Source organism: Pezoporus occidentalis, unplaced genomic scaffold, assembly GCF_034315485.1.
Source record: "Pezoporus occidentalis ecotype Australia unplaced genomic scaffold, CSIRO_AGI_Poc_V1 ctg214, whole genome shotgun sequence".
Classification (NCBI taxonomy): domain Eukaryota; kingdom Metazoa; phylum Chordata; class Aves; order Psittaciformes; family Psittacidae; genus Pezoporus; species Pezoporus occidentalis.
In genome coordinates this window covers 429354-455062 of record NW_026914007.1, presented here as the reverse complement: position 1 = coordinate 455062, position 25709 = coordinate 429354, and the positions used below count along the sequence as shown (strand labels likewise).

Sequence of the window (25709 nt, the reverse complement as noted above, 5' to 3'; positions counted from 1 at the left end):
CATTTTCCTCCTATTGAGTCAAATCAATGCCCCTAAATCTAAGCTGCCTGAGCTATAATAACTTCTTGGAAGGAGATGGAACTAGTCAACCATGCACTTTCTACCTTACATTTAAGCTGAAAACTAGAACACAGTAAATGAGGAAATGCATTGGTGGAGGCACAGCTTTCTGTATGCTCTGTCTGATAGAGCATTCCTATGAGTGTTCATGTTTCAAACCAATTTTTAGTTCGGAAAGGAATCCAGCTTTCATGGTCATACATCCTAAGAAGTCCGCAAAGATCAAAAATGTTCATTTGCTGTTATAATGTTCTTGTGACAGGTTCCTGCACATGCAGTGACAAATGTCGTCTATCAAGAACACATTTTTCTTCCCATACCATCACTCTTTTTATCACAAGCCTTTTTCAGATGACAAAATAAACATGAGAATTGTTCTCATATACAGAAAACAAATAAGTAGAATTAATGCCTGAACTGAACAGATGGACATGATCCGCTTTGCCTTTCCCCCTTATTTCAAACCCCATTGTGAGTATTAATCAAGTCCCTGTGAGGCAGTTAAATATTTACTCTAGCCAGATTCTCAAAACCACAAAGCATCCACAAATTCCTGAGTTAACAGGAACTACCTAATGCTCCATTGGAAATGGGCATGCTGAGGCACACACGTGGTAGTTACACCACCCAAAGCTGCATAGAAAGTTAACTGAAGACCTTGTGGCTATTCACGTCTTCTAACCACACACATATTCCTTTACTTGTGTCACAAGAGTGTGCCACCATTTATTACATATTGAGACCTGACCCTGTGAAGACCCGTCAGTGTGTAACTGTATACACTGCAGACAAAATGTTAGCCCAAATAAGACAATGGTAGGCTTACTCCTGGCTTTAGTGAGACAACTTTACTTACTGGGAGTAGTCACTGGGACAACTCTTACTGCAGAAAAAAAGTAGACACACACACACATAAAACTTTGTAGTAACAAAAATTTTTTGAAAGGTGAAATTCAACAGCATTACATGGCTATATCTTTTTAGTCTTCTAGATAGCATCAGTTTCTTCAGAGGTCTTTTTAGATTATATAAGCCAATATAAAACCTTATGCTTGTTAAAAGGAAAAAAAGAATAATGAGGCCATCAAACTGCCATCTGTCTTTCCCTTGGGGCAAAAGTTAATTTTGTGGTTATTTTAATGATGAAGCAACATTATGATCTTTCAGTGCAAAATATTAAAACTCATAGTTAAGAACAGACAGATTCCATTCTGATCCATGGAGCTGCTGTCGAGTGTGAAGTGAACAATGCACTGGGAACAAGGCTCATTAATAGCCTATTAATTCACTCCCTAAAATAATAATTTCTTTTGCCATTAGCAAAAATTCCTCTTTTCCCTTGAGAGTTCAGCTAGTTTTTGCAAATGGGATGCCTTTAAAGAATTTATCTCAGTTTTATAAAAGCTCTGTTGTTTTTACATTGACCATTTGAAAACAACAGGCATTAATTATGCTCTTGGGTAGAGGTTGGCTTCAGCTGTAGGTTAATTTGGAAACTTTTGACATTTTAATGTACAACCTGGCACATTGAACTACATCTGTGTCATTATAAATGGAATTCTCATTGTCTCATAATTAATTTTGGTCTGATGATCCTTATATTATAATGGCAGCAGCATCACCACCCCAAAATGCCTTCTACCACAAATTTCATAGCTATGGTAGTGAAAGGTAAGAAGAAAGAACATGCAAAGTGCCTTCAGAGAACAAAAAATAAACATATTGTTCAAATATTTCTTTGATCACTGTTGCATTTAAAATGTCCAGTGTAAACATGCAGCACTAATACAGAAGAATTCTGAGAAGCAAATACTTACCTTGAAACACTGGAACTAGGATTTGTTAGGGTTGTTTTGGCAAAGTCTCAAGGCTGTTGACATTAAGTGTCACACATAAAGAAAGCCAAAACTAGGAACCGCCAATTCTCTTTGCTATAAGAGAAATAACATGCTGCAAATGGTTGCAGAGTAATGAACGGCTGCTATTAAGTAGAGCAATCCCCCTGGCAGCTCATTATGCTAGGAGGTTAAACAAATGTACTACTCCAATCCAGCTGCTTAACTCACCGCACACAGCAGCACTGATAACACAGTCTACACGTTTCCTATTCGTATTTCCCAATTTCGGAATAGGATTTCCTTTCAGGTTTTGTGAGAAAAAGAATCCAAATCTGCCTTAACATTCTGTCTGAATAAATTGGAGGTGACTTAAAGTGGAAGGAGGAAGAGATTGTATGGAGCAAGCAGCATCATGTTTTATTTATCCTTTTTTCCAGGTCAAAGGAAAAGGTTTTGTTAAATTTCCATTCTGAGAAATGCACCTAATTGCATTAAGCATGAGTGCATTTCTGCTTAATCAGCTCAATTCTTTAAAGTCAAAAAATACTCTGATACGTTAGGAATTGCAGGACACTAAATTCCAGGCTGTTATTATTTCTTTCACCTCTAATCCCCCTAAAATTAATAGTAGTTGGAAAAAAAAAACACATTGCAACAACAAACTTGCCTCAGTTCCAAGCTTGGACTCAAATTCCTAGGGATGGATATTAAATTATTCTTACTTTTGGTCACTAAGTACTCACAACATGCTCAGTGCAACAGTAAGAAAAGTAAAACCTGTGCTGTTACACCAAACCCCTCTTCCACAAATTTCACATGCTTTTAAAGATAAATAACTGATGACTTGCCACTAAGATGGAAGAGTTGTTATTAATAAAGTTTCAGACAAATGTGTTGGGGCAAAATACTCAAGAATGCCACCTACAGCAAACTAAGTTCAACTGCTCTGATAACCCTGTAGTAACAGCAGCACTGGCACATCAGAGCCTAGAATCCATCAAGTCCAGAAGATGCTAAGAGGCTGCAACATGCACTGTCACTGTGTTAGTCTTGCATGAAATGCCACCACTGCATATAATTGGAATAAACCAGAAGCCTCTCTCAGAGTGCTCTAAGAGTGCTCCTTGGATGACATGAAATATTTTCTAGGATTTCCCTGTTACAAGTACTTTATGATGCTTAAGGCAAACAGAGCTTTTGAACTAAGAATCTGGGACTTACTGTGAATTGAAAAGAACAATATAAAAAATAGTGTTATACCACTATACAAAGTTTCCATGTGCTTAAACCTTGCTTACTATTTCTGGTCACCCTGTCACAAAAAGGATTTATCAACAACACGAAACATAGGTGAAACAGCTGAATATATAAAGGAGCAAAGTATAGAATGGACTCTAGTAAAACAAAACCAAAACCAAACCAACAAAAACAAAAAACAAAGAACCACAAAAAACGACAAAAAACAAAACAAAACACACTAAAGACAAGCAACTAGAGAGATGAGTAATCACTTTTCAGCTTCAAAAAGAAATGTTTGAGAGGAAATTCAATATAAACCTACAGAATATGGATATTATGAAGGCAGTGAATACAGAATGATTATTCACTGGTTTTCCTAACAGAACAAGAAGGCATCCTACTGAATTATTAGGCGATAGACTGAAACCTGTGAAACCAAACCTGTGTTTGACAGACACTGGACTTGTTGGATAGAGTCCAGAGAAAGGCCACAAAGATCATCATAGGGCTGGGACACCTCTCCTATGAAGACAGGCCAAGAAAGCTGGGCTTGTTCAGCCTGGAGAAGAGAAGGTTCTGGGGAGGCCTTAGAGCAGCCTTCCAGTACCTAAATGGGACCTACAAGAAATCTGGAGAGGGGCTTTTTGCAAGGGAATGTAGTGATAGGACAAGCTGAAAAAGGGTAGATTTAGATTAGATATTAGGAAGAAATTCTTCATTATGAGGGTGGTGAGACACTAGAACAGGTTGCCCCAAGAAATTGCGGTGGCTCCATCCCTGGAAGTGTCCAAGGCCAGGCTGAATGGCGCTTTGAGCAACCTGATCCAGTGGAAGGTGTCGCTGCTATGGCTGTGGGATTGGAACTAGATGATGTTTAAGGTCCCTTCCAACAAAAAACATTCTGTGATTCTACTGTTCTGTGAATCTACTAACAACTGACAAGTGTCGCAGAAGAGAGAACCACGAGTGCCTAAGCCAGTTAGGTTTTTAGGATGAGTGGGGGTTGTACAGTGTTCCACTGCCCAGGACCTAACCCAGCAGCTGGACAAGACAAGGAACCCTCCCTCCACAAAGTAAAGGTCCTGCTCCTATCAAGAGAAAAGGGCTGCACTTACAGAGTCAGAGGAGAGATGTCCATCTGGCCCTACAACACCAATGTCTGTTCCAGCAGTAGCTGAGACTCAAGCTACAGATTTGTGCTATAGATGTACAGTAATTATGACATTTCTTCAAATGCTAGGTACAGCCTTTAGACCTCTTGCTCATCACAGCCACAAATGACAATTAGGTACATGTAAACAAAACAGGAATTGTATGCCCATTTTTACTCCTGAAAACACAATAGACCAAAAATATCTTATTATTGTCATGTTTGCTCCAGAAGAGATGACCTCTCCAGTCCTGTGCACAGATTAATAACTCAATATCATACTATGTAAAAGCAACAGGAATACCATACCATTGCAGACGGTTAGCAACCATTCCTACGAAATTGTTGATCTAATTAAGAACTCAGTCCTTCACACTGCAACTCAGCAATTCAATAGCTTGAATAAAATTTGTTTCCTAGAGCTTGCCAAGATTCCCCAGAGAAAAAGTTCAGGTATCACAAAAATTTTTCTCAACTTTGTCATCTGTCTTGCTGGCATTCTTACTGGAGAGGTTGGGTATTTGACAGGCATGGAAGCAGAACAACTTCACAATCCAAAACAGAAGTCCTGGCTGTATGAGTGAAGTATACTGACAGGGGAGTGTGAAGAGAAAATTATAACCATTTTGCACAGATAAAAATCTTCCATTTCTATTCCTCTATTCTTAAAAGTTGCTAATTAAGCCCAAAGTTAAGCTAAGTGCAGTACTCAAAAAATCAATGCTCTAAGTACAGAAACATTTATTCTGCACAAAATATTTGATTCACAGAGAAAGAATATTTAAAGGAAAACACAGGAAGACAGAAAGACTGATAAAATGTCACCACTGATGTTCAAATACAGTGAAACAAGCCTAGCCCACACATAACTGAAATGACATGTTTTAGAGACTATACTATACACATGCATACTGAGCAGGTGGGCACAGAGAGCAATTACTCCAGCCTTTAAGATAGCAGTAATCTTGATGTCATTGTTTCTGACCAAGCATTCCTTGAACTCAAAAGCACTCATATGGCATACAAGTGCCTCACACCATGGAGTAATGGCGGTATTAGCAGTTCTCTGGGATGACCTGAATAATGTACTTGTGGTTTCCCCATTTACGATTAATGTTGTGATCCCAACTATTAATAGCATCTGCTCCACATTGTTTCACACATAAGTATGATCCTATATGTAGACAATTCATCTAGTTATCAGTCAATGGTATCACATGCATGCCATAAACATGTTTTAAAATTAATGCACAGACGTTTAATTACATAAGCAAACAAGCCTTGCTCCCTCCAAAATAAAGGATACCACTGGATTAATGGAAGCTTTCATTTTTTGACAGATCTTGGTAAACATATCACTAAACAGTTAATTCTAAGTTTTGCTATGTCCTGGTTCACACTGCTTTCTCTTTAATGAAAGAATCTCAGCAGCCAGAGAATTACTCCACTAGGAAAGCTGCACACAATAGAGGCTTCAGAGTTCAGCAGAACTGCAATACAAGGCCAAGAAGTCCAGTACCAAATATTCTCCAAAGGCAGAATACAGTTCTTCTTCAGGTAGCAAAAGGTTTCTGTAGTTATTTTTTCAATGATATTTTCCAAGTGCATTCATGTTTTCCATGAACTCCAAGAATGTGAGAGAGATGAAATGTTCTGAATTTGGGCCATTGGAAAGTTAAATATACAAACACCTATACAGAATTTTTTGTCTGGAGATAAGCATGAAGACATTTAGTCAGGTGAAACATAGATAAGAATGCATAGACACATCCCCTTGTTCTTAAATAGGAATCAATCTAAGCCTAGATTTAATTTGATTGTCAGCAAAAGTAGTCAAGGCTTTTTTAAACAGCATTTACAAAGAATGTATTTCAAGGGCTTCCTTAGTGTACTGTTTCCCTTCACATTTCTAATTAGCCATTGCCAGAGCTGTCCGTACATTGTGACTTCACCCCAGATATATACAAGCAAAGATGGGGTACTGTAGCTGATGAATGTCCTAATTTCTTGCAGAGGTGCCAGGCAGAAGAGCATATGCTTCTCAGCACCATTAGAAAAAATTCTGTTTTGTTTTGGTTTCTTTTTCTCTTTTCTAGGAGTATCCTCCTCTTGCTGTCTTCTCAACTTGTGCAGCAACAAATCAGCCCTTCTTCCTTTTTTCTTCTCCTAATTTTTCCATCAGACTACACTAGTCTCTCTCTTGCACATCTGCTTCCATTTTCTTTCATCTTTCTGACTTTTCTTGTTTAAAATGTTGAGAATAACCTTCCTTTACAGGTCCAGAAGACAAAAGACAGCTTCTTCAATACGCATGTAGTAAAAGCCTCTAGATGGTTAGTTAGCTAGTTAGTCATTTTCACAAATAACTTTGAGGGTGTGTCTGCATTACAAGAAAAGTATGTGCTCTAGTTCATGGTCTTGTTCAGGCCTTAAATACACATCTTCAATTTTTACAGTCATATCCTAAAGTAAAGGTATCTTTATCCTAGAAAATTTGCATAGCTTTCCTCAGTCCTGTGCTCTATTGGAGGTCAAGGGAGATTTGGTACCACGTGTGAAAGTTCAGAGCTGAAGAGCATCATCTCAGAATGTTGTGATACCATCAGCTTGATCCAGAAATTCCATCACATTTACAGGGTTAAGTTAGTAATTGCAGACTTCTTTGTGGCTTCCAAATCTGATTCTCATGCTGTTTCTAGACTCTCAGTAATCACTACCTTTCCAAGTCTCTAAAATTCCCAGAAGGATCTCAAACATCTCTCTGATTGCATATTGCATCATAAATATGTTCGGTCAACAGAGCTACACACTGAAGAATAATAAAATAACTTCCTTTTGGGGGCTAGTTTGGAAAGATGAGTTCTTCCACAATATCCCACACACAAATACCAAGAAAAAAATATTCATGAAAGACTTCTACATGGTACACAACATGAGTCATCCACAGAAGTACCAGATTTGAGCAAACAGAATATGAAGTGCTGTTTGGGGTATTTTAAACAATCTGTAAAAAGCAGCTTCTCTGTCTCAAATGCACAGGTGATATCCAGAGCCAGCAAGGATCTACTGATAAAGATCAGCCCTCCTGGTTTTCTTTATGCTGTTTCTTCAATACTTAGGGCTTCCCAGTAGGTAGGAGGATTGAAGCATGGCTCTATTACGTGCTGAAGTATTGTAGAGATACAGAAACCTACGATTTTTTTGCTTCTACATGAACAAGAAGAAGGAGCATATCAGAATTATATCCCTTTCAGACACCACATCTTAAGTAATAATTAATGGTGTTATTTCCAGGGCAACTACTTTGAAGGATGTTCCTCAGGCCTGATTTCATTAGAATCTTTGACTTGTCCCCGCTCCCCAGTTCTCCCAGATTAACTGCTGCTAGTACGGTAGTTAGCAAGAGCTAGTTAGTTAATGCCCTAGAGATCAGGACTACACAGAATTTTCTCACTGAAGATATAGGTTTTCTACTTATCTACCAACTTCATACTTAAAAATCATGCCAGCCAGACCTAAACACTACTATTTGCTGGCTACAGCACAGTATAGCATAGGCTAGGCTATGACCGTCTTCCAATATCCAAAAGCCATTTTGTTCATGTTTACTATATTTTTTTTTCAACCTGATTGCAAGTTCCAAAGCCATACCATATTCAGTATTATCAAACTATGTTTTCCCTTTAAAATATATCTTTTAAAAAGTACCTTTCTCACTGGATGGAAAGATGATTGTTGCAATGTGGTCTCAGGGGAGTGACTGCTGACACTGGCTTCTTCCAGTGACTCTGACAGGGAGGGACTATCACTTTTGTCAAGAGGAATTACAGGTTTCTGGGCATCAAGTTCAGTGGAACTCTCACAGACCTAGAAATCACAATTAAGAATTTGTGTTTTCAAAATCTCAGAATGAAAAATGTTAATGAATTCACATCAACTCACAGCATACAAAATATTACAAGACTGGGAAGACTCTAAAACTAAAAAGATCTTCAAAGTAACCCTAAACAGAAAGATAAATGAACAGAGAAAGATTTTGAGATTTCTCTCAAAAAACAATGAATTTTTAAAAAAGAAATAAAATAAAATCAATAAAGATGCTGAAATGTACAGCTATTTCAAAAGCCTGAAGTCTGCCCCTAGAGGTAAACCTCTTTAAGAGCTATTCTCTACAGAATTTACACAACGTGAAGTCCCAGCCACCTTTCCACTGCAATTCCCACTGTTTTGAATGAGTTTCAAAGCCACTTTATTGTGGAACTATAGTGTTTTAAGCCCAGCCAGTAACTCAGAACCACGCAGCTGCTCTCTCACTATCCCCCTTCTTCTTCCACCTTGCAGTTTGGATGTAGCACTGTCCCTTTTTCAAAAGCAGGATTCTTAGCAACAGAGGAAAAAGGGAGAAATTAGCCCTGCTGACGAAACTTTAACCGTAACAGCATGCATGAATATTGATTAAAATCTGAAAGGTCATGATGCAGTAGCAAAAGCAGTTACCAGTAGAATAGTTCTTCAATCTCTTTCCACTAGTATTCAGAATCAAAAGGGAATCTATTTCAAGGGCTCAGGGATTAAAATTTCCAGAAAAAGGAGTATTAATGGAGAAACTACTGCAGTCCTCCAGTTACCTATTCAGAAAGGAGGAATGATGATGCTTTTATTCTCCCACCTGCTGCTCATGTTGGCTATTTAGAGATTAAGATCTTTGGGATCCTGGTTGTTTATGAACTTTAAAGCAAATTTTGGTTCAATCTGCATGAGGCATGGAGCCTCTGCTGAATACAAACATAGACAAGACAATAACAGAAAGTTCAACCACATACATGAAATCTCAAAGGCATCTCCCATTTCTGATCTTACATTGGCTAAATGCAATAGGAAAGAACTTTTTGAGAACTTACTTGTGCTTCCTCTTGGATTTGTTGCTGAACTGGGGCTGGCTGCCTCACTATGTAGTTGATTTGACCAACTATGGTCTGTTGAACATGCTGAGGTGGCTTAGCTTCGTTCAGCTGCAAGCTGGGCTGTCCTTGGGCCTGCAGAAGCAGCTCCAAATCCTTTTTCATCTCTTCCAGTTCAAACTGATGATGCATTATGTCCAGGCTCTGCTGGATTACTTGTTTGTGGGTGCTCTCATTCTGACCTGATGGTGGCGATGCTGGTGGCAGCTGCTGCTGCTGAGGTGGCTGCTGCAAGTGGTTAGATTTTATCTTCTGGAGATGACCAAGTTGCACTTGCGCACTTGATGTCTGCAAAGAAGCCTGAGTGCAACATGGCTGTGAATGGTTTGTGTGTACTTGCTGAGCTTCATGTGATACAACAGCATAACCCATGGGTGCAGTCTGCTGCAGCTGCTGGGATGGTAAGTGCTTTCTTATCCTCCCAGACGTATTCTCTTGCTCTGACTGTGACTGCTGTTCCAGCCCAGACTGTGTTAGCTTCACAGGCTGGGGGGCACCCCTTGGCTCTTTGTCATGTTGCTGCATGCTGTAGTGCAGAGGAAAGTGCTGCTGATGCAGTTCAGGAGGCTGCCGAAAATTTTGATGGCGGTTTATGTCTTGATAAGAAGGCAGAGCTTTGTTTGGGTGAGGTATGCTCAGGCAGTGCGGGCAGCACACAGATGTAGGACACTGAATGGCAGGTGGAAACTGATGTGGCTGGCTATTCACAGGCTCCAGCTGTGATCCTGGTGCACGATGCCCATGATACAAGGAGGTCTGTAACCCTTGCACATTTCCACAGAGTAGCACATCTGAGTGAGAAATGTCTCCACCTTCCATAGTGAAGCCCCCTGGAAAAAACAGCACATTTACTCCCTTCCATGATCTTGACAAATTTACACAATAAAAACTGCAAATGGTGGCTATCTCTTTGTCTTCATTTCAAATATAAAAGGTATTTAAATATCCTATGCAAACAGTCCTTCAACATACTTTCAAGACAAGTTTTCAAGACTTTTCAGGGATTTAAAATCATACAAAACTCTCACTGATACTAGTGGAACTCATAGTTGAATTACCAGCAAATGCTTTGAAAATCTGTCCTCAATTTATTTTATCGTAACTGATCGATACACCTTATACTTTCATTTTTTTCTTAAAGTATGGTTTACAAAAAGCATGGGTACAAAAGGCAACTTCCAGGGTGAAAGTGACAAAAATAAGATACTGTTATTATGCAGGTGAGAATCATAAAAGCTAGAAATAGAAGTGACCTATGAATGGATCTTGTCCATGCTTTCAGTCAAGAAAATATTATACCTTGTAATATTTTTGACAGGGTTTTACTCAGTCTAATTTTAAGTATCTTAAAATGGGAAGAGAACCAATCTTTTAGATCATTGATTGGACCACCACACTGAATTTACTGTAAAAACCCGCTGCTGTTGGGGAATTTAGAGCTAGTGGGTAACAAGTCACTATATGCACATTCATTATATAAATAGCATTGTAATTATTATTCGGCAGATGTCTTAAAGCCATCTTTGTGCCCATTAATTGTAAGTGTCTCAAGAACTGCTCAGGTCACTTGGACACTAAGGTACTAAAGGATCCAAGGAACATGGGTATGACTAAGCCCAGCTGCTCACGGGTAAGGAGAAATAGCACAAGATCCACTGCAGACACTCTACTGCAGGCAGGGTACTCCTTAAAGGACTGCCAGAGTGACAGTGTTGTACAGAGTTATTGCTTGCTGGGACAGAACTTAATTGCAAATATGCCAGGCAAAGTCAAGGCTGTTTTATAGCCGGTGATGCTACATTTTAAGTAATTTCAGTTAAAAGTTGATAGTACGGCACGGGGTTTCCACTAAACAAGCAGCTGTGTTCTTACATTGTGATTCTGTAAGACCACCAAAGATGATATTTATACAGTGTATTTCTAGATAATGTTTATAGAGCAGTATTTATATATGTCTTTTAATAGGTGGATTGATATAACTGAAGGGAAAACCCAGAAAGTTCAGCCACAGTAACTTTTTCTTCAGAACATGACAAGAGGTACAGAACTAGAAGACAAGACTAAAAAGGAGTGCACTTCAGGGAAAGTACTGTATTGTCTGTATCTGTCTTGTCTAGCTTTAGGCACATGCCTAATAAACAACAATATATTTTCTTACCAAAATTGGACAGTTGTTTAGTCCAGTAGGAAGAATCCCAAGTAAATCTGATCTTCAGAGGAGGGTCTGTGTCTGTATTACAATTTGTCTCTAACAAGCGCTGGATTTGAAATACAATCTGGTGACAAGTCAAAAGACAATTATTTTATTCCCAATTATAATATCATAAAAAAACATTTTATTTGAGAAACATTAAGTCCTTAAAGTTTTCACATTATTGCAGAATTTCAAATAAGAAAATAAGTATTGCTCTTACCAGTTCTTTACTGAAGAGAAATGGGATGCTGTTTTTACTGCACACTGCCCAGCTGATGAAGTTCTGCACACGTTCTACCTGTCTGCTTAAAAGCACAACACCTTGCAGTTGTTGCTCCAATTTCTGCTTCCTTTCACTGGTGATATTCTGTTCGTAATGTGAATCAGTGGAAGATGGCTGTCATTCTTCAGACACACATAATATACACAATCACTGGCGCTACATTATGCATTATTTAGAGATGCAAAGCACCTTAAACCATCAATCAAAAAAAAAAGAAAGCAAATCCTATTTAACAGACGTCTGAATTCAGGAAGATTGACTTTTCCAGGAGCAAGCAACCTACATCATTCTGGCTCTGGTTTAACAGAATGAGGTAACCCAAGAAAGCTATCTTGTCTGCTACAATACACAACAGAAGAGACCCAAGAAAATACATAAAAAGAGGGGAAGCATACAGCTGGTCCTCAGAAGAGTGTTCCAGTCTCCAGCAATTCATGACTTAGGGACCACAAAGACAGAGGCTATGTTAACATCCTCAGTGCATTTTTCTATGAATTTGCCTCATTAATTTTGAACCCATGCACACTTATTTACCACTTGTGTGAAGAACTATCTGCCCTTATTTGATTTGAAATCAGGACTTCCTGATTTCATTTAATACCCCTCCCTACACGCACTTCAATACAGCCCTATGTACATGTACTTTACGTGCGGGCATGGTTGTGTTGCAGTTATAGATAACTCAAACACTGAAATGTTGTCAAACCACATGAACCCTGAATTTACTTAATGTTCAATAATACAGAAATGAAAACATACATTTCTCTTTTTCATAAAGCTACTTAGCTGAATACCAATATTTGAATCAAATACGCAAATTCAAAGGCTGCCAGCAAGTGTTGAGTGCTTTGTCTTTGCAATACCTGCTAAAATTACCCAAGAATAACTGACAACTGGAAGTTCTGATCAGATCCAATAGCAATCACTGTACTCAGCACATTTCAAAATAAAATCATATGGACTTCAACTGGACATCCCAAAACTGAAGACTCAAAACTTCAGGTTCTGTTACAGAAAGTAGACCAAAGGATCATTTTTGAAACAGGATGTTAAATGTGCTGCTATTGATTCTACAAATGAATCATTAAAACCAGAAGCAGGCTTGGTTTGTAAGTACTCAAAAGCTGCACACATATTGTCTGTAATTGCATTAGAAAATGTGGTTAATTCATGATAATTAAACATTTTGATGCTTCATCCTGAATCTTTGTCAACCGTCGATTCCACATAAAATTCTGCAGGGAAAAAAATAAAACCAAAAAACAAACAAAAACAAACCCTAAGCAAAGGGACAATAACTCTCACAGTCCATATTCTTTCCATCAGCACTGGGATTAAATTCAATTTAGTTTAATTTCCCAAGTTATCAAAGGACATAGCCTTACTTACTTCAAGTTGTTCAAGAAGGTTGTTTGTTCGTTTATTGATTTCATTCATCAAAACCATCTTGGCCGCTTTTATCTGATTTCCTACCCTTTTGTATAAGTGTTTTACTTCAAGCAACCTATGGGTAAGAGATGCACATCTCTGGATGAGCCAACTGTATGTCATTTATTCAGAGCTTAGTAGTTGCTAGAAGAACTGATCTAACCATTGACAGAGAACTCCAGTGGAAGTCATAACATTTCCTTTACGTTTTCCCACACTTCAAACATAGAATAGTTTGGGTTAGAAGGGACCTTAAAAGGCCATCTAGTCCAACCCCCCTGCAATGAGCAGGGGCATCTTCAGCTAGAGCAGATTGGTCAGAGCCTCTTTCAACCTGACCTTGAATGTTTCCAGGGATGAGGCATCTACCACCTCCCTGGGTAACCTGTTCCACTTTTTCACCACCCTCACTGTAAAAATTTTCTTCCTCATAAATAGTTTAAATCTACCTTCTTTCAGTTTAAAACCATTATCCCCTGTCATATTGCAACACACCCTACTAAAAGTTTGTTCCCACCTTTCTTAGAAGCCCCCTCTAAGTATTGAAAGGCCACAATAAGGTTTCCCCAGAGCCTTCTTTTCTCCAGGCTAAACAAACCCAAATCTGCCAAACTGTCCTCATAGGAGAGGTGCTTTATCTCTCTGATCATATTTTGTGCGCCTCCTCTGGACCCCCTCCAGCAGATTCATGTCTTTTCCTGTGCTGAGGACTCCAGAGCTGAATGCAGAAGTAGGGTCTCACAGGAGCAGAGTAGAGTGTCAGAAACACCTCCCTTGACCTGCTGGCCACACTGCTTTTGATGCAGCCCAGGATATGGTTGGCTTTCTGGAACGGGCATGCACATTGCCGGTGAATGTCCAGTTTTTCATCTCCCAGTATCCCCAAGTCCTTCTCAACAAGGCTGTCCTCAATCCCTTCATCCCCCAGTCTGTACTGATACCAGAGATTGCCTCTACCCAAATGCAGGACTTTGCACTTGGCCTTGTTGAACCTCACGAGGTTCACGTGAGCCCACTTCTCAAGCTTGCCCAGGTCCCTTTGGATGGCATCCCATCCCTCAGGCTGTCACCCATACCACTCAGCAGTTGTCTGCAAACTTGCTGCAAATGCACTCTATCCCACTCTCTATGTTGTTGATGAAAATATTAAACAGTATTGGTCCCAAAACAGACCCCTGAGGTACACCACTTGTGATTTGTACTCTTTCAAGGTGTTTCAAATGGTTTTATTACTGCAGAAGAGAGATCCAACAGCCAACATATAATCAGTAGCTGAAATCCAGTTAATATAATGAAATATTTTCATTTTTATACTACTCTTGACTGGAATCGCAGCTTCTTTGGAGGTTTCTTGAAGAAAATAAGGTATTTTTAAATTAGTCTTTATTTATAATCTTTTCAAATTCTAGTTCAGGAATAGATTATACAAAGAAATGTTAACTCTGAAGATTTCAGCTCTCACATGCCTTGTAAAGACTGGAATCATGTATTACAATGTCATGACTTGTCAGTACCACTTAAATACGAATTTGACATTTCTAATCTTCCTATTATTTCATAGCCTCCAAGTAAAAAAAAAAAAAAAAAAGACCAACTAAAAAATCTGCATTTTCTTTTGTTAACCTGCATTTAGTGAAAATATTTTAACTGATCACTCACTTTCATGGAAAAATAATGCATAGCAATCACCTGTCTTCAATCTGTTTAGCTGAAACCTGAATCCCATTTTTTTTCTCTTCCACTTCAGTGATGACATTTTCCAGGATAACTCTCTGATTTTGCAAAGCTTCATCAAGATGCCTGAACCTGAGAAAGAAATGGAAATTCTCATGCTGTGGATTGTTTTTTTTTCTGTTGATAAGTAATGAACTGATCAGTTGATGAGTTTAAGGGACCAACTGCCCTAATACCTCTCTGGTCATGGTCTCTGCTTCTTTCCTACTACAAATCTTTTCTGCGACAGCTGAAATTTATCGTCCCTCACACAGGCAGGCTCATCTCACAAAAAGTGTCTCTATGTACAGACAATTCTGTACACGGCTTACACACTTCCACAGGCAAGCAGCATGCTCAAACTTTGGTAACTCTGGAGTTGTACAGTCATGATGTCTTTGATAAAGACAAACAGAAGTACTTGAACAGTGCAAAGCACTGAGTTAATTTTGAGCCTTTGAACAGAATCACAATGAATTATATGCATGCATAGATAACATCTGGGCAGACGATACAATCGGGAAGGTACACACTGCAGAGAGCAGTGAATGATTCTGTGAGGGCAGTAAGCCACATGTTACACTGCTTGGGCATAAGAGAACTGAACTGAGTTTGCTGCGGCTTTTAAGTTTGAACTAGCCTGCAAGCGTAGTTGGCAGGAAATGGACAGTCTTAAATCTAAACTAGCTACAGTTTTAGATAGCATTATGATTAAACAATCAATGTGTTGTACCTGTGTTCCTTATGCTCTATCAGAAGGCAGTTACGGCATGTGAGGGTATCGCAGGTCTCACAAAACAGCTTGAGTGGCTCTTGAGTGTGCACTGGACAAAATAAGGAAAGCTCACTTGCTTCATCGTCAGTTGCTGAGGAATATAAAGCAGTGTTGTCACTGACAAAAATTATTATTATAGATTAAAAAAAGACTTGTCAAACTCTCACAATCCTATTGAAAGTCTTGATGTTACTCTTAAAAGACCCATACCCTGGAACTATCTGATTATATTAGCAGGGTTTGCTTAAATTTTTTTTCCTGGCCTTATATATTCTACAAAGAGCATACCAAAGGGGTTCAGGAAGAAGTTGTCAAACCAAATTCCTATTTTTCTCTAAAGTCTCATGAGTTTTAAATATCTCTCATGATTTGGGGCACTTGTCTCACAACTTTGAATTACCTGGTTTGGCAAATCAGTTAACAAAGCTGTATTTTAAAATGTAGAAAACCAAATATATTGAAAAAAAATGTAGTCACAGCAGAAGCAAGACTATCCTTTGCTCTTGAATAGTCACATAAGCAACTGTTTTTCAAATGTGTGTTTGTTGTAAATGCACTACATAAACTTCAGCAGCTAGGGGATATTGATACCAGGCACTAAAGCCTGTTCCACTCCGAGTAATATGAGGAACAGTAAGAACAAACAGTGGATACATAAAGTGGAAGTATTGACATGCTCTAAAGAAAATATACCAAATTTCCTACTGTCTAGATTGCTGTCTACTCTAAATATTTCTGAGATAATAGAGTTACTCCCTCCAGTTCAACTGGCTTTCCCCTCTGCCTTCTTAACATAATGTGCAAGAAAATAATTTGTGATAGATTAGGCCAAGATCTTTATGCAACATCATGACATACTTCACATCGTCATAAATCATTTATTACAGTATTTATGCTTTATTGCAGTATTGCATGCTTTATTCTTCATGGAAGTTTATTGGTTTATATTATTATTGAATCAAATGCTAATAGGATTATTAAAAGAGGAAATTGAGCAGATGGGTTTTTCTTTCCCACTCCAATATTTTTTTCTATCAAGGTACAAATGAAACTCACCTCAACAGCCATTTTTTTATTATAGTACTGCAAATATGCACTTTTGCATTCAAACCTGCTGCTGCCAATGCAAATAATATGTAACCAAGCAGGTTGTCTAACCAATGTATAACCAAGGTGGATGTCAAAGATCATTTTTTCCTCCCCTATGGGGGTCAGATGTTGTATCTTAAAAGAAAAAGAAAAGGCCCATAATAACTCTCTCCATTTCCATGAGTTGGAAAAGCCCTTCTGAGTGTTTAGCACCTCCAGAGCATGCAAGCTGTTTTATTGAAAACTCGGGATCAAATTATCCATATTAAACTCCAATTTATAATGAGATGATGTCTTTAAGGTCCAAGTATAATGAAGCCTAGTCACAATCCTATATAATGATTTCACCATTTTTCTCTCTCTGAAGGGCTCTTTAGTGTTTGGGTGATTGGAATCACCCCAGAGAAATCAGTTGGTTTTTTTAGTACAGTGTCAGATTTAAGAAACAAGCAGATTTCAAATGCAAATTGAGGATAAAAATCAGTGATATCTAATTACAACATAGACCCACAGCCTCTGCCACATGTAATTCCCCGATTCAATTGACATATCAGTGAGAACTGCAACTAAGTCATGGTTTTCTCAACCTAATTTATACTCAGCCCAGAGCTACACTCTTCAGCTTTAAAATAAGCTGAATTCTTACCAATCAGATGCTAAACAAAGGCACAAGACTGCTTTTAATAGCAGATATCTTGACCACAGCTACCCCTGTTAATGTCTTTAAAAGAATCTCACTGAAGAACAGGGAAAATTCAGTAGTCCTAAATTCTGAATTAATATCATTTGAGTCACCATCTTCAACAGTATTTTCTTTATCTCGGGTGGATCTCTTGAATATCTGACAGAAAGTTTGAAATAACTGTTCCTATGATCAGTTGATGTAAACTTTGGAAAAGCAATCACATCTTAGCTAATAGAGTCCTCCCTCACCTTGTATAATTTGCAGTGACTCAAACTTTGATTTGATGAGTTCATACTCAACCTTGAGAGACTGAAAAAGATAGTATAGAAAAGAAAAAAATATTTCTTTTGTGCACTAGCCTATAAATAGCTGGTATATCAGCACCAGATCATTTACTTCTGACAAAGTTTTGGCAAAAGGATTGTTTCTACTCAGTTGCAAAGCACAAATTTCCACTTAACAAGGAAAGAGTCTGTACTAATACTGAATGTCCTTTTAAAAAAGTTTGGACTAAAGGAAGAAGTTCTGGGTTTATGACTTCAAGCAGCTTCATTGCTCTGCAGAACTTTGAAATTAACAAAGTTCACTAATTCCTACTGCTAATGCAGAGCTTATTCCTCCAAGGCTGCAGCTTAATCTGTCATAAAACTCTGGCACATGCCCTCAACACCTCAGCGCTCAGCAAATTCACTCCAAAAGCAGATTTCACTATTTTTGCATCTTGTGGTCACAGAGACAGAAAGTTTTCAGGAAGTTTTTTTTGTTGTCTTTAAAAAACAAAATAAAACAAACAAAAAAAAAAACCACAAACAAACACAAACTGTCAGGAAAAATTGGTGTCTGAAAACCTGTAAATAGTGAAGTTTAAATCACGTGTGAACCACATTTCAGCATCTCTTCATATTCATAACCAGCAGTAATAGTCTGGCACAAGAGAACTGGAATTTTTTGATAGTACCTCCAGAAGCGGTTCAGCTAGGAAGAATACACTAGAGCAACTATACAAGATCTAAATATTAGTGGGGAATTGGGGAAGGTGGGAAGAGATCAAAGTGATGTCCAGTTTGTGCTATTTGTCTGGTTTTATGCTTACAAAATAAGATCTGGCTTTAGATGTAGGAGTTCAGTAGCAGTTTTTAACTGAACTGTGACACAGACCATGCCCATAACTCCTCATTCTGGTTCTCAATAAGCATGTTCAAAATGCTGAAATCTTCTAACCAGCACAACCTTCCCCAAGCTACCAGATTCTACAGAACACAATGGAGGTGAATAAAATACAGCTGTTTCCAAACAAGCATGAAGCCATTTCCAGTAACAATGACACCTCACAGTGAATCCCCTACCAGTAGTATTCATTTTGTGGGCCTTTACTACAGACTCATCAAAGGATGAATCAGTAGGAAAAAGAAATCAAGATACTTAAAAACTGTTTGCTGTTTTTACAATATGGCATTTTCCTGTGCTAGCCTAGTCCTGCTCCTCTCCACACTCTCAATTTCTAAATATAAATTTGAATGAAGGCTAAAGGTCTCAACAAATCACAAGAACTTGGCACTCTGCTCTGCACCATGATCTCAGGAGTCACCAGGCTAAAGGTGCTGCCTGACAGTGAGCTCAGACATTCAGCTGTGTGAGCTGGGTCTCACCCAGTGGGCAGCAGATGGCCAGAAGCAAGAGGATGTGCAGAGCAAATGGATGGGGAACTGTGACAGAGCTGCAGGCTCTGCGTGGCAAGGGGGTGATCAGATGTGTTACACAGAGCACAGGTGCCACAGAGGAAAAAGTAAGAAAGGGGTCTCAGGGAAGCCAGGCTCTTTTAGTTCTGCCAGTCAAGGAAGGAATTGTTTATCAAAAGTAAAAGGAATAGGCAGGATTCAATGCATTTGGGGGGAGGGGGGGAGAGGCTAAATGAGAAAGCAGTTTGTGTGTGTGCAACTTTCTCTTTATACAGCACACAGAAACCCACAACTAAGCCATAGGTATATTTTCTTACCATTATTCATTAACAATGTGAGCTGGTAATCATACTCAAAGTGAAATTACTAACAGTTAGAGCCTCAAAACCAGACCTTATCTTGTGACCAACTTGAAAAGAAAACATATTTGTCCACCTAATCAGTGCATTTGATGGAGGACTTGGGGGAACTTGAGTTTATATTATTCTCTAGAAAACACCCATAAAAAAATTTAAATGTCATCTGTGCTTTGTTGTTATTGCTATTCTTACAGACCTTTTTTTTTGTTTACACTTTGGTAACAGCACATCATGTCTCAAGTGCCTCAAACTGTTTGATATGAACACCAAGGACTTAAAAGAACTCCGTCTATGGCAACATACAGGCTTCTACAAGCAAAATCCTAAAGAAAAAAAATAATATAAAAAAGTATAATCAGTGGGCTACAACTATGTTTATTCGTTGTTCTGTCCTCCATCTTCCTTATGAGGAATGATAGTGTAGCACAAACCCTATAGCACAAATAATGTCATATGTGAGCAAAGTGTAAACTTAACTAATTGTATAAAATTGAAAAACTCTTATTTTAGATTAAAAATCCTTATATAAGTTTAGGTTGGCATACTCCTCAGCAGATTTGGGGCATATAACTAAAGAAAATAATAAGCAGTAACAGAAAATCATAATCTTTTGTGTGGCTTATAACTTTATAGGGATGAGACATATTTGACAGGGGGCTTCATTTGTGCCTGCTGCTGTCAATATAGTGGTCATGCTTAGGAAACGTTTTTCACTCCAGGCTTAGAAAAAGAACATCCTATAGTGATCACAGCCTTTCACCGTTTGTTACACTCCCTCCTATACCTTGTCCATTTGCACAGGAATTGTCTTACCATAGTTTTCTCAAGGAATTTACTCAAAAGAGGACAAGAAGTACTGACAGGCAATGCCTGTTGCTTTTGTAGCCTACCAAACCATAGTCCATTACTCTGCAGACATAAAAGGCATGTGGAAACACATATATGCAAAACTTTTTAAACACTGTGGAATGCTGATTGTGGCAATGGCCCTGAAGTTGCAGAAAAATCACATAATCTCCATCAACATATACATATCCTTCCGAGTCACATGCAAAAAGCATGGTATCTATGACACAGAACCTGCAACTGCCCCTTTTTCAACTGAATAACTGATATGAGAAGAAACAAAATGTCAAAGTGCATCTTCAGTACCTGTGCAGCCCTTGAGGGATACAGACAGGAAGCGGACTCCAGTTTCCCTGCTATGTCTGTGTTCCTCTGTACATGAGCTGCACAACCACTTATTGCAGCTTGTACAGAGACTGTGAGCAGGTCTCTTCTCTTTACATGTGGAGCAGCTCTAAGGACAAAAGAGCAGTTACATTCAAGGATTACAAATCAGGCATACAAACTTAATAGAATCATAGAATCACAGAACAGTTATGGTTGGAAAGGACCTTAAGATCATTAAGTTTCAACCCCCCTGCCATGGACAGGGACACCACAAACTAGACCGTGTCACCCAAGACTGTGTCCAACCTGGCCTTGAACACTGCCAGGGATAGAGCACCCACAACTTCCTTGAGCAGCCTGTTCCAGGGCCTCGCCACCCTCACAGTAAAGAACTTCTTCTTTATACCTAACCTGAACTTCCCCTGTTTAAGTTTGAACTCACTAACCCTTGTCCTATCTCTACAGTCAGTGATAAAAAGTCCCTCTCCAGCATCCCTACAGACCCCCTTCAGATACTGGAAGGCTGCTATGAGGTCTCCACACAGCCTTCTCTTCTCCAGGCTGAACAGCCCCAACTTTCTCAGCCTGTCTTCATATGGGAGGTGCTCCGGTCCCCTGATCATCCTCGTGGCCCTCCTCTGGCCTTGCTCTAACAGCTCCATGTCCTTTTTATGCTGAGAACACCAGAACTGCACACAATACTCCAAGTGAGGTCTCACGAGAGCAGAGGAGAGGGGCAGGATCACCTCCTTCGACCTGATGGTCATGTTCCTTTTGATGCAGCCCAGGATACAGTTGGCTTTCTGGGCTGCGAGCACACACTGAAGACAACTCATGTTCATTTTCTCATTGACCAACACCCCCAAGTCCTTCTCTGCAGGGCTGCTCTGAATCTCTTCTTTGCCCAACCTGTAGCTGTGCCTGGGATTGCCTCGATGCAGGTGCAGGACCTTGCACTTGGCTTGGTTGAACTTCATGGGGTTGGCACTGGCCCACCTCTCAAGTGTGTCAAGGTCCCTCTGGACAGCATCCCTTCCCTTCAGTGTATCAACCGAACCACATAATTTAATGTCGTTGGCAAGCTTGCTGAGGGTCTTCCTCAGATTAATGCAAGTCAAAGAAGATTTTAAGAGTCTGGTTATTGTAAAAGGGAACAGGATAAAATTAAGGCTTGAAGTTCTTAAATCAGTTGTCCTTCTTTGCTCTAGCACAATCCAGTATAATTATGCTTGAATTATTCAGCAAAATTCTAGGGTCCATGTTACATGTGATGTCAGAAGAAATAATCATAATGACTTGTTTCTTGTCAATTGAAAAGCCATGAAGCAGAAATAAAACTTGTCTGATTTCAGTTAAGGATGGTTAGGTTCAAAGTTACTTTTGAAAATGAGTGGTATGCTTTGTAATCACTTTCTGTTAGTGTACTACTTACTGATAGCTTTAACACATCAAATGAGTGTACGCTTTACTTTTATATATATATATGTATATATATTTAGATAGGTAATTTCTACCTTAGAATAGATAGTCTAGGTTAGCAAGTAAATATGTGAAATGTTAGTCAAATATATCCCATGAAAAATGGTTCTGATCTAACTACCATTTCCTTTTTAATCACATTATCCAAAAGCATTTTACTATATCATTTCTTTGTCATTAATTTGTCTCTTACTAATTACTATTTTTCTGTTACTAATTATTTTATTATCTATTAGTTTATATTATTTATTATTATTATTTATATTATTTATTATTTAATTTAAAAAAATCTATAGAAGCCACTTCTGCTTTCATTTAGATGAACGCATATCAGAGCTACTTCGGCAGAGCTACTGTAAATCTACATTTTTTTATTTAAAATTAGAGCTTAATCTAAAGCTAGTTCCTTTAGCATTGCATGAACCACTCTGATACAGTGTAACTGTCAGAAAAAATACATAAAGCATGCCAGTGGTAAGGCAATTTAGAAAACAATATGGGGACACCCACATACTATTAATGAAAAACTTAGTTCACATTCTCTAAGGAGCTGACCAGAAATGAGCTCAATTTATACCTTGATATCACGTGGTGAACTGGAAAATATAAGACATGGGAACATGAGAAGAACTGTAAAACTTAATTAACTATCATCTCTATTGATTCAACAAGGAAATGCCCTTTGATATACAGACCATGCTGTCTGTAAGTGTCACTAAAGGAGAAATTAATAAAGCTGCACCTAAATGAAGCGGGTAACTTGATCTTTGATATCCAGACTGATCGTATTTCAAGATAGCTGTAATGATACTTCTTCTAAAAAGGATTTGTACTAGACTTAAAACCCCTTGTTTGAAAACTCCCAACTTTTATGTTTTTGACTTACCATAGCCACAAATAGGCACTAATGGGCAGACTGAATATAGTGATACAATTTTACCATCATAGAATCATAGAAGCTTTGCCACTTTATTGAACTCAAACATTTCCTATAGAGTTACAATATATCTACTGTACTTATACATAGTTCCTGAATATTGCTACTACTCAGAGTGACTCAAGCAACTAGTAGTAGATGATAAAATCAATTCCTAGGTGTCCTTTCTGTTGGGTATCAGCTTATCTGCCTTTCAGTTCGTTTATGATTGCATACCAGATGGGAAACATGAAGAGAAGGGCATAGCAGCATGCACTCAGTACATAAACCCTGAAGCAAGCCCTGGTGAAAATAATCTTCGTGGTGTCTCAGAGAATAGAAAGCCTGAGGAAAGAACAATCACAGCTCCTTGCTGGTTGTCTTAGTTTTAAATGATGGCTTTAACATTAAATAGAACATCTATATCCACCTAAACTCCAAGAGGCAAGTGAGTGGAATTCTAATTCACTGCAGCACAAAAAGAAAAATTTTTGTACTGCTGAAATTAAATTTTACCATTCCTTTCAGTGGGGCTGGAATTTCATAGCATTTTTCAAGAGTTTCAAAGTATTCCCAATCTTTTTAAAGAGATGGGGCAATTCTTGACAATAAGACAACAAAGCAAAATTTTAAATGTATTTGATTGTCAGGGCAGGGAAGTACTTGTATAAGCTGTTCTGCTGGATTAGCTATTTGCTTATCAACAATGTTTTTCCAAAGGTATGCATAATAATTTAAACCAAAAAGCCTAACATAACTTATATAACAAAAATGCAAGGGTATTTCTTTTGGGAAACAAGGCTTGTATATAAAACGACGTGTGTAATTTAAAACGTACCCTAGGGTACAGGTCAAAAGTTGAGGGATGCTCTGCCTTCTGCAATAATCAAAACTGCTTAATCACAGGTTTACCTGTACTGTTCCAGTGTCAATCTGACTAGAACTTATACTGGTGCTGTACTGTGTTAACATTACTTTTAAGTTCCAGAGCACAGTGTTCCCAGAGTTACGTTATTTATGATATGGAAATGGGCTTTTGGGCAAGAGATTCTGAACTGCATATTTTTGAAACTTCTGCTGCTGGTATATAGTACATTCTATCATCTATGCTTCACTATCTCACACTCTGAGAATCGTCTTGCTTCCAAACACTTTGTTACAAGCCTTGACAGATTCCCATTTGAACAGATTAGGTAAATTAAGAAAATTATGGCTGTTCAGCTGGTCTCAATTGGATGAGCTAGTGCTTCTCCTTTTGATACCACTGATGGGAAACTAGGGCTTTGCTTCTGGATGGGGATGGTGCTTAAAAGACAGTAAGTAAGTTTCACGGTTCCACAACTTGACTGTTAATAAAAAGGAAGTAAGCCAAAAACTATGAGGAAGGTTCATGTGTCCCTCTAGGGTACTCCTACACTTCAGTGAGAAATCTGCTTTACCAGGCTGCTCTTAGGAATCCCAAGGGACTACAGAAAAGAAAAACATTTTCAAGAAGGCTTGAAAAATAATCTAGTGCTTTTGAAGACATTAGATATTCCCATCTGATTTCCTTTCTACACAGATCCTCACTGAAAGGTAAATGATGTGATTCATGGTAATTAAGAAATCCCAGTATAAGTGCATTCTAAACATTTGCAATATCTTATCAATATTCTTATTCACTCTTAAGAGTGAATGTAAATAAACCTTTTCATGTTTTAGATGAAGTTATGTTGCACTCTCCAAGCACCTTACACCTGAAGACGTCAACATGCTTTTCTTGCATTAATTTTTTAACTTTCCCAGAGGACTCCATGGATTAGGTTACCCATTCTCTTCTTTTTAACAGTGGAAGAAAACAAAATACAGAAAGGATTGACAGGGAAGAAGTACATCCCTTCCATATGTTTTTGCAACGATACCACTGGGAAGCTACTTGCACAATTTAAAGCAGTCTCAACCCCTCTGTGTCGGGCAGAATGGACCCAAAAATTGTTGCTGCCCCTACAGGAGTTAAAAGGAGTGGAAAGACATATCCTCTCACCTACATTATGGAAGAAGTGTTTCCCTCCACCAAAAGGCCCTGAAATTGAATATCCAGCGTGGCTGGTTATTCAGTTTACTCAGGAATCGAAAGTGCAAAAGAGATAGTCTGAGGTCCAGAAGCTGATTCAGAAGGTGAAGTCCAGTATCCCTGCTCCTTTGTTATTCTTCCCTTGCTTTGAATCACACTTTGGATAAAGTAGTCAGCAGATTACAGAATAGTTTTGACAAGCTTTTACCCGTTTCAACTACCAGCTACATGTAATAGTATCACATTCTCAAATCAGTTTTACTATGCAAATAATACTGGTTTGTAACAAAAGAGGCAGAAATACACACCATTCTCCATCCTTTCTCACAACCCAAAATTGTAACTACTAAAAAACTGTGAGAATAGTCCTGCCTGTTAACTGGATATTTAACAGAAGGGAAATCAATCTATATACAGTGTTAATATAAGGCCAAAGTAGTAACCTATGCCTTTCAGTTACCCTTCAGATCCATTCCCCCATGGGAAACTGAAATAAGGTGTGACTATTTTTATCAGTAAAACAGGCAATCAGAAAATTATAATTGCCCACAGAATCTAATGGGTAATCTTGGTGTAACTGTTCAGCCAATAGCCTGCTTCTGTTGACTTTGTGTTGAGGGCAAGAAAGGAAACAA

At 38.5% G+C, this 25709-nt stretch overlaps 1 protein-coding gene across 4 annotated transcripts in view; it reads right to left on the bottom strand.

Annotated features, from left to right (window-relative positions):
• The window catches only part of TRIM66 (tripartite motif containing 66), a 56662-nt gene that overhangs the window by 12623 nt on the left and 18330 nt on the right, over positions 1-25709 (bottom strand). For 2 of the 4 annotated variants that reach the window (XM_062619835.1, XM_062619837.1), the window contains exons 3-10: positions 20606-20753; positions 15600-15732; positions 14843-14959; positions 13115-13229; positions 11663-11809; positions 11407-11524; positions 9189-10078; positions 7996-8154 (exon numbers count right to left, since the gene is read on the bottom strand). In XM_062619835.1, coding sequence (XP_062475819.1) covers positions 7996-8154; positions 9189-10078; positions 11407-11524; positions 11663-11809; positions 13115-13229; positions 14843-14959; positions 15600-15732; positions 20606-20753 — 1827 coding nt within the window. The remainder of the gene's footprint in view (positions 1-7995; positions 8155-9188; positions 10079-11406; positions 11525-11662; positions 11810-13114; positions 13230-14842; positions 14960-15599; positions 15733-20605; positions 20754-25709) is intronic. The other 2 variants (XM_062619836.1, XM_062619838.1) reach the window with 2 other exon arrangements.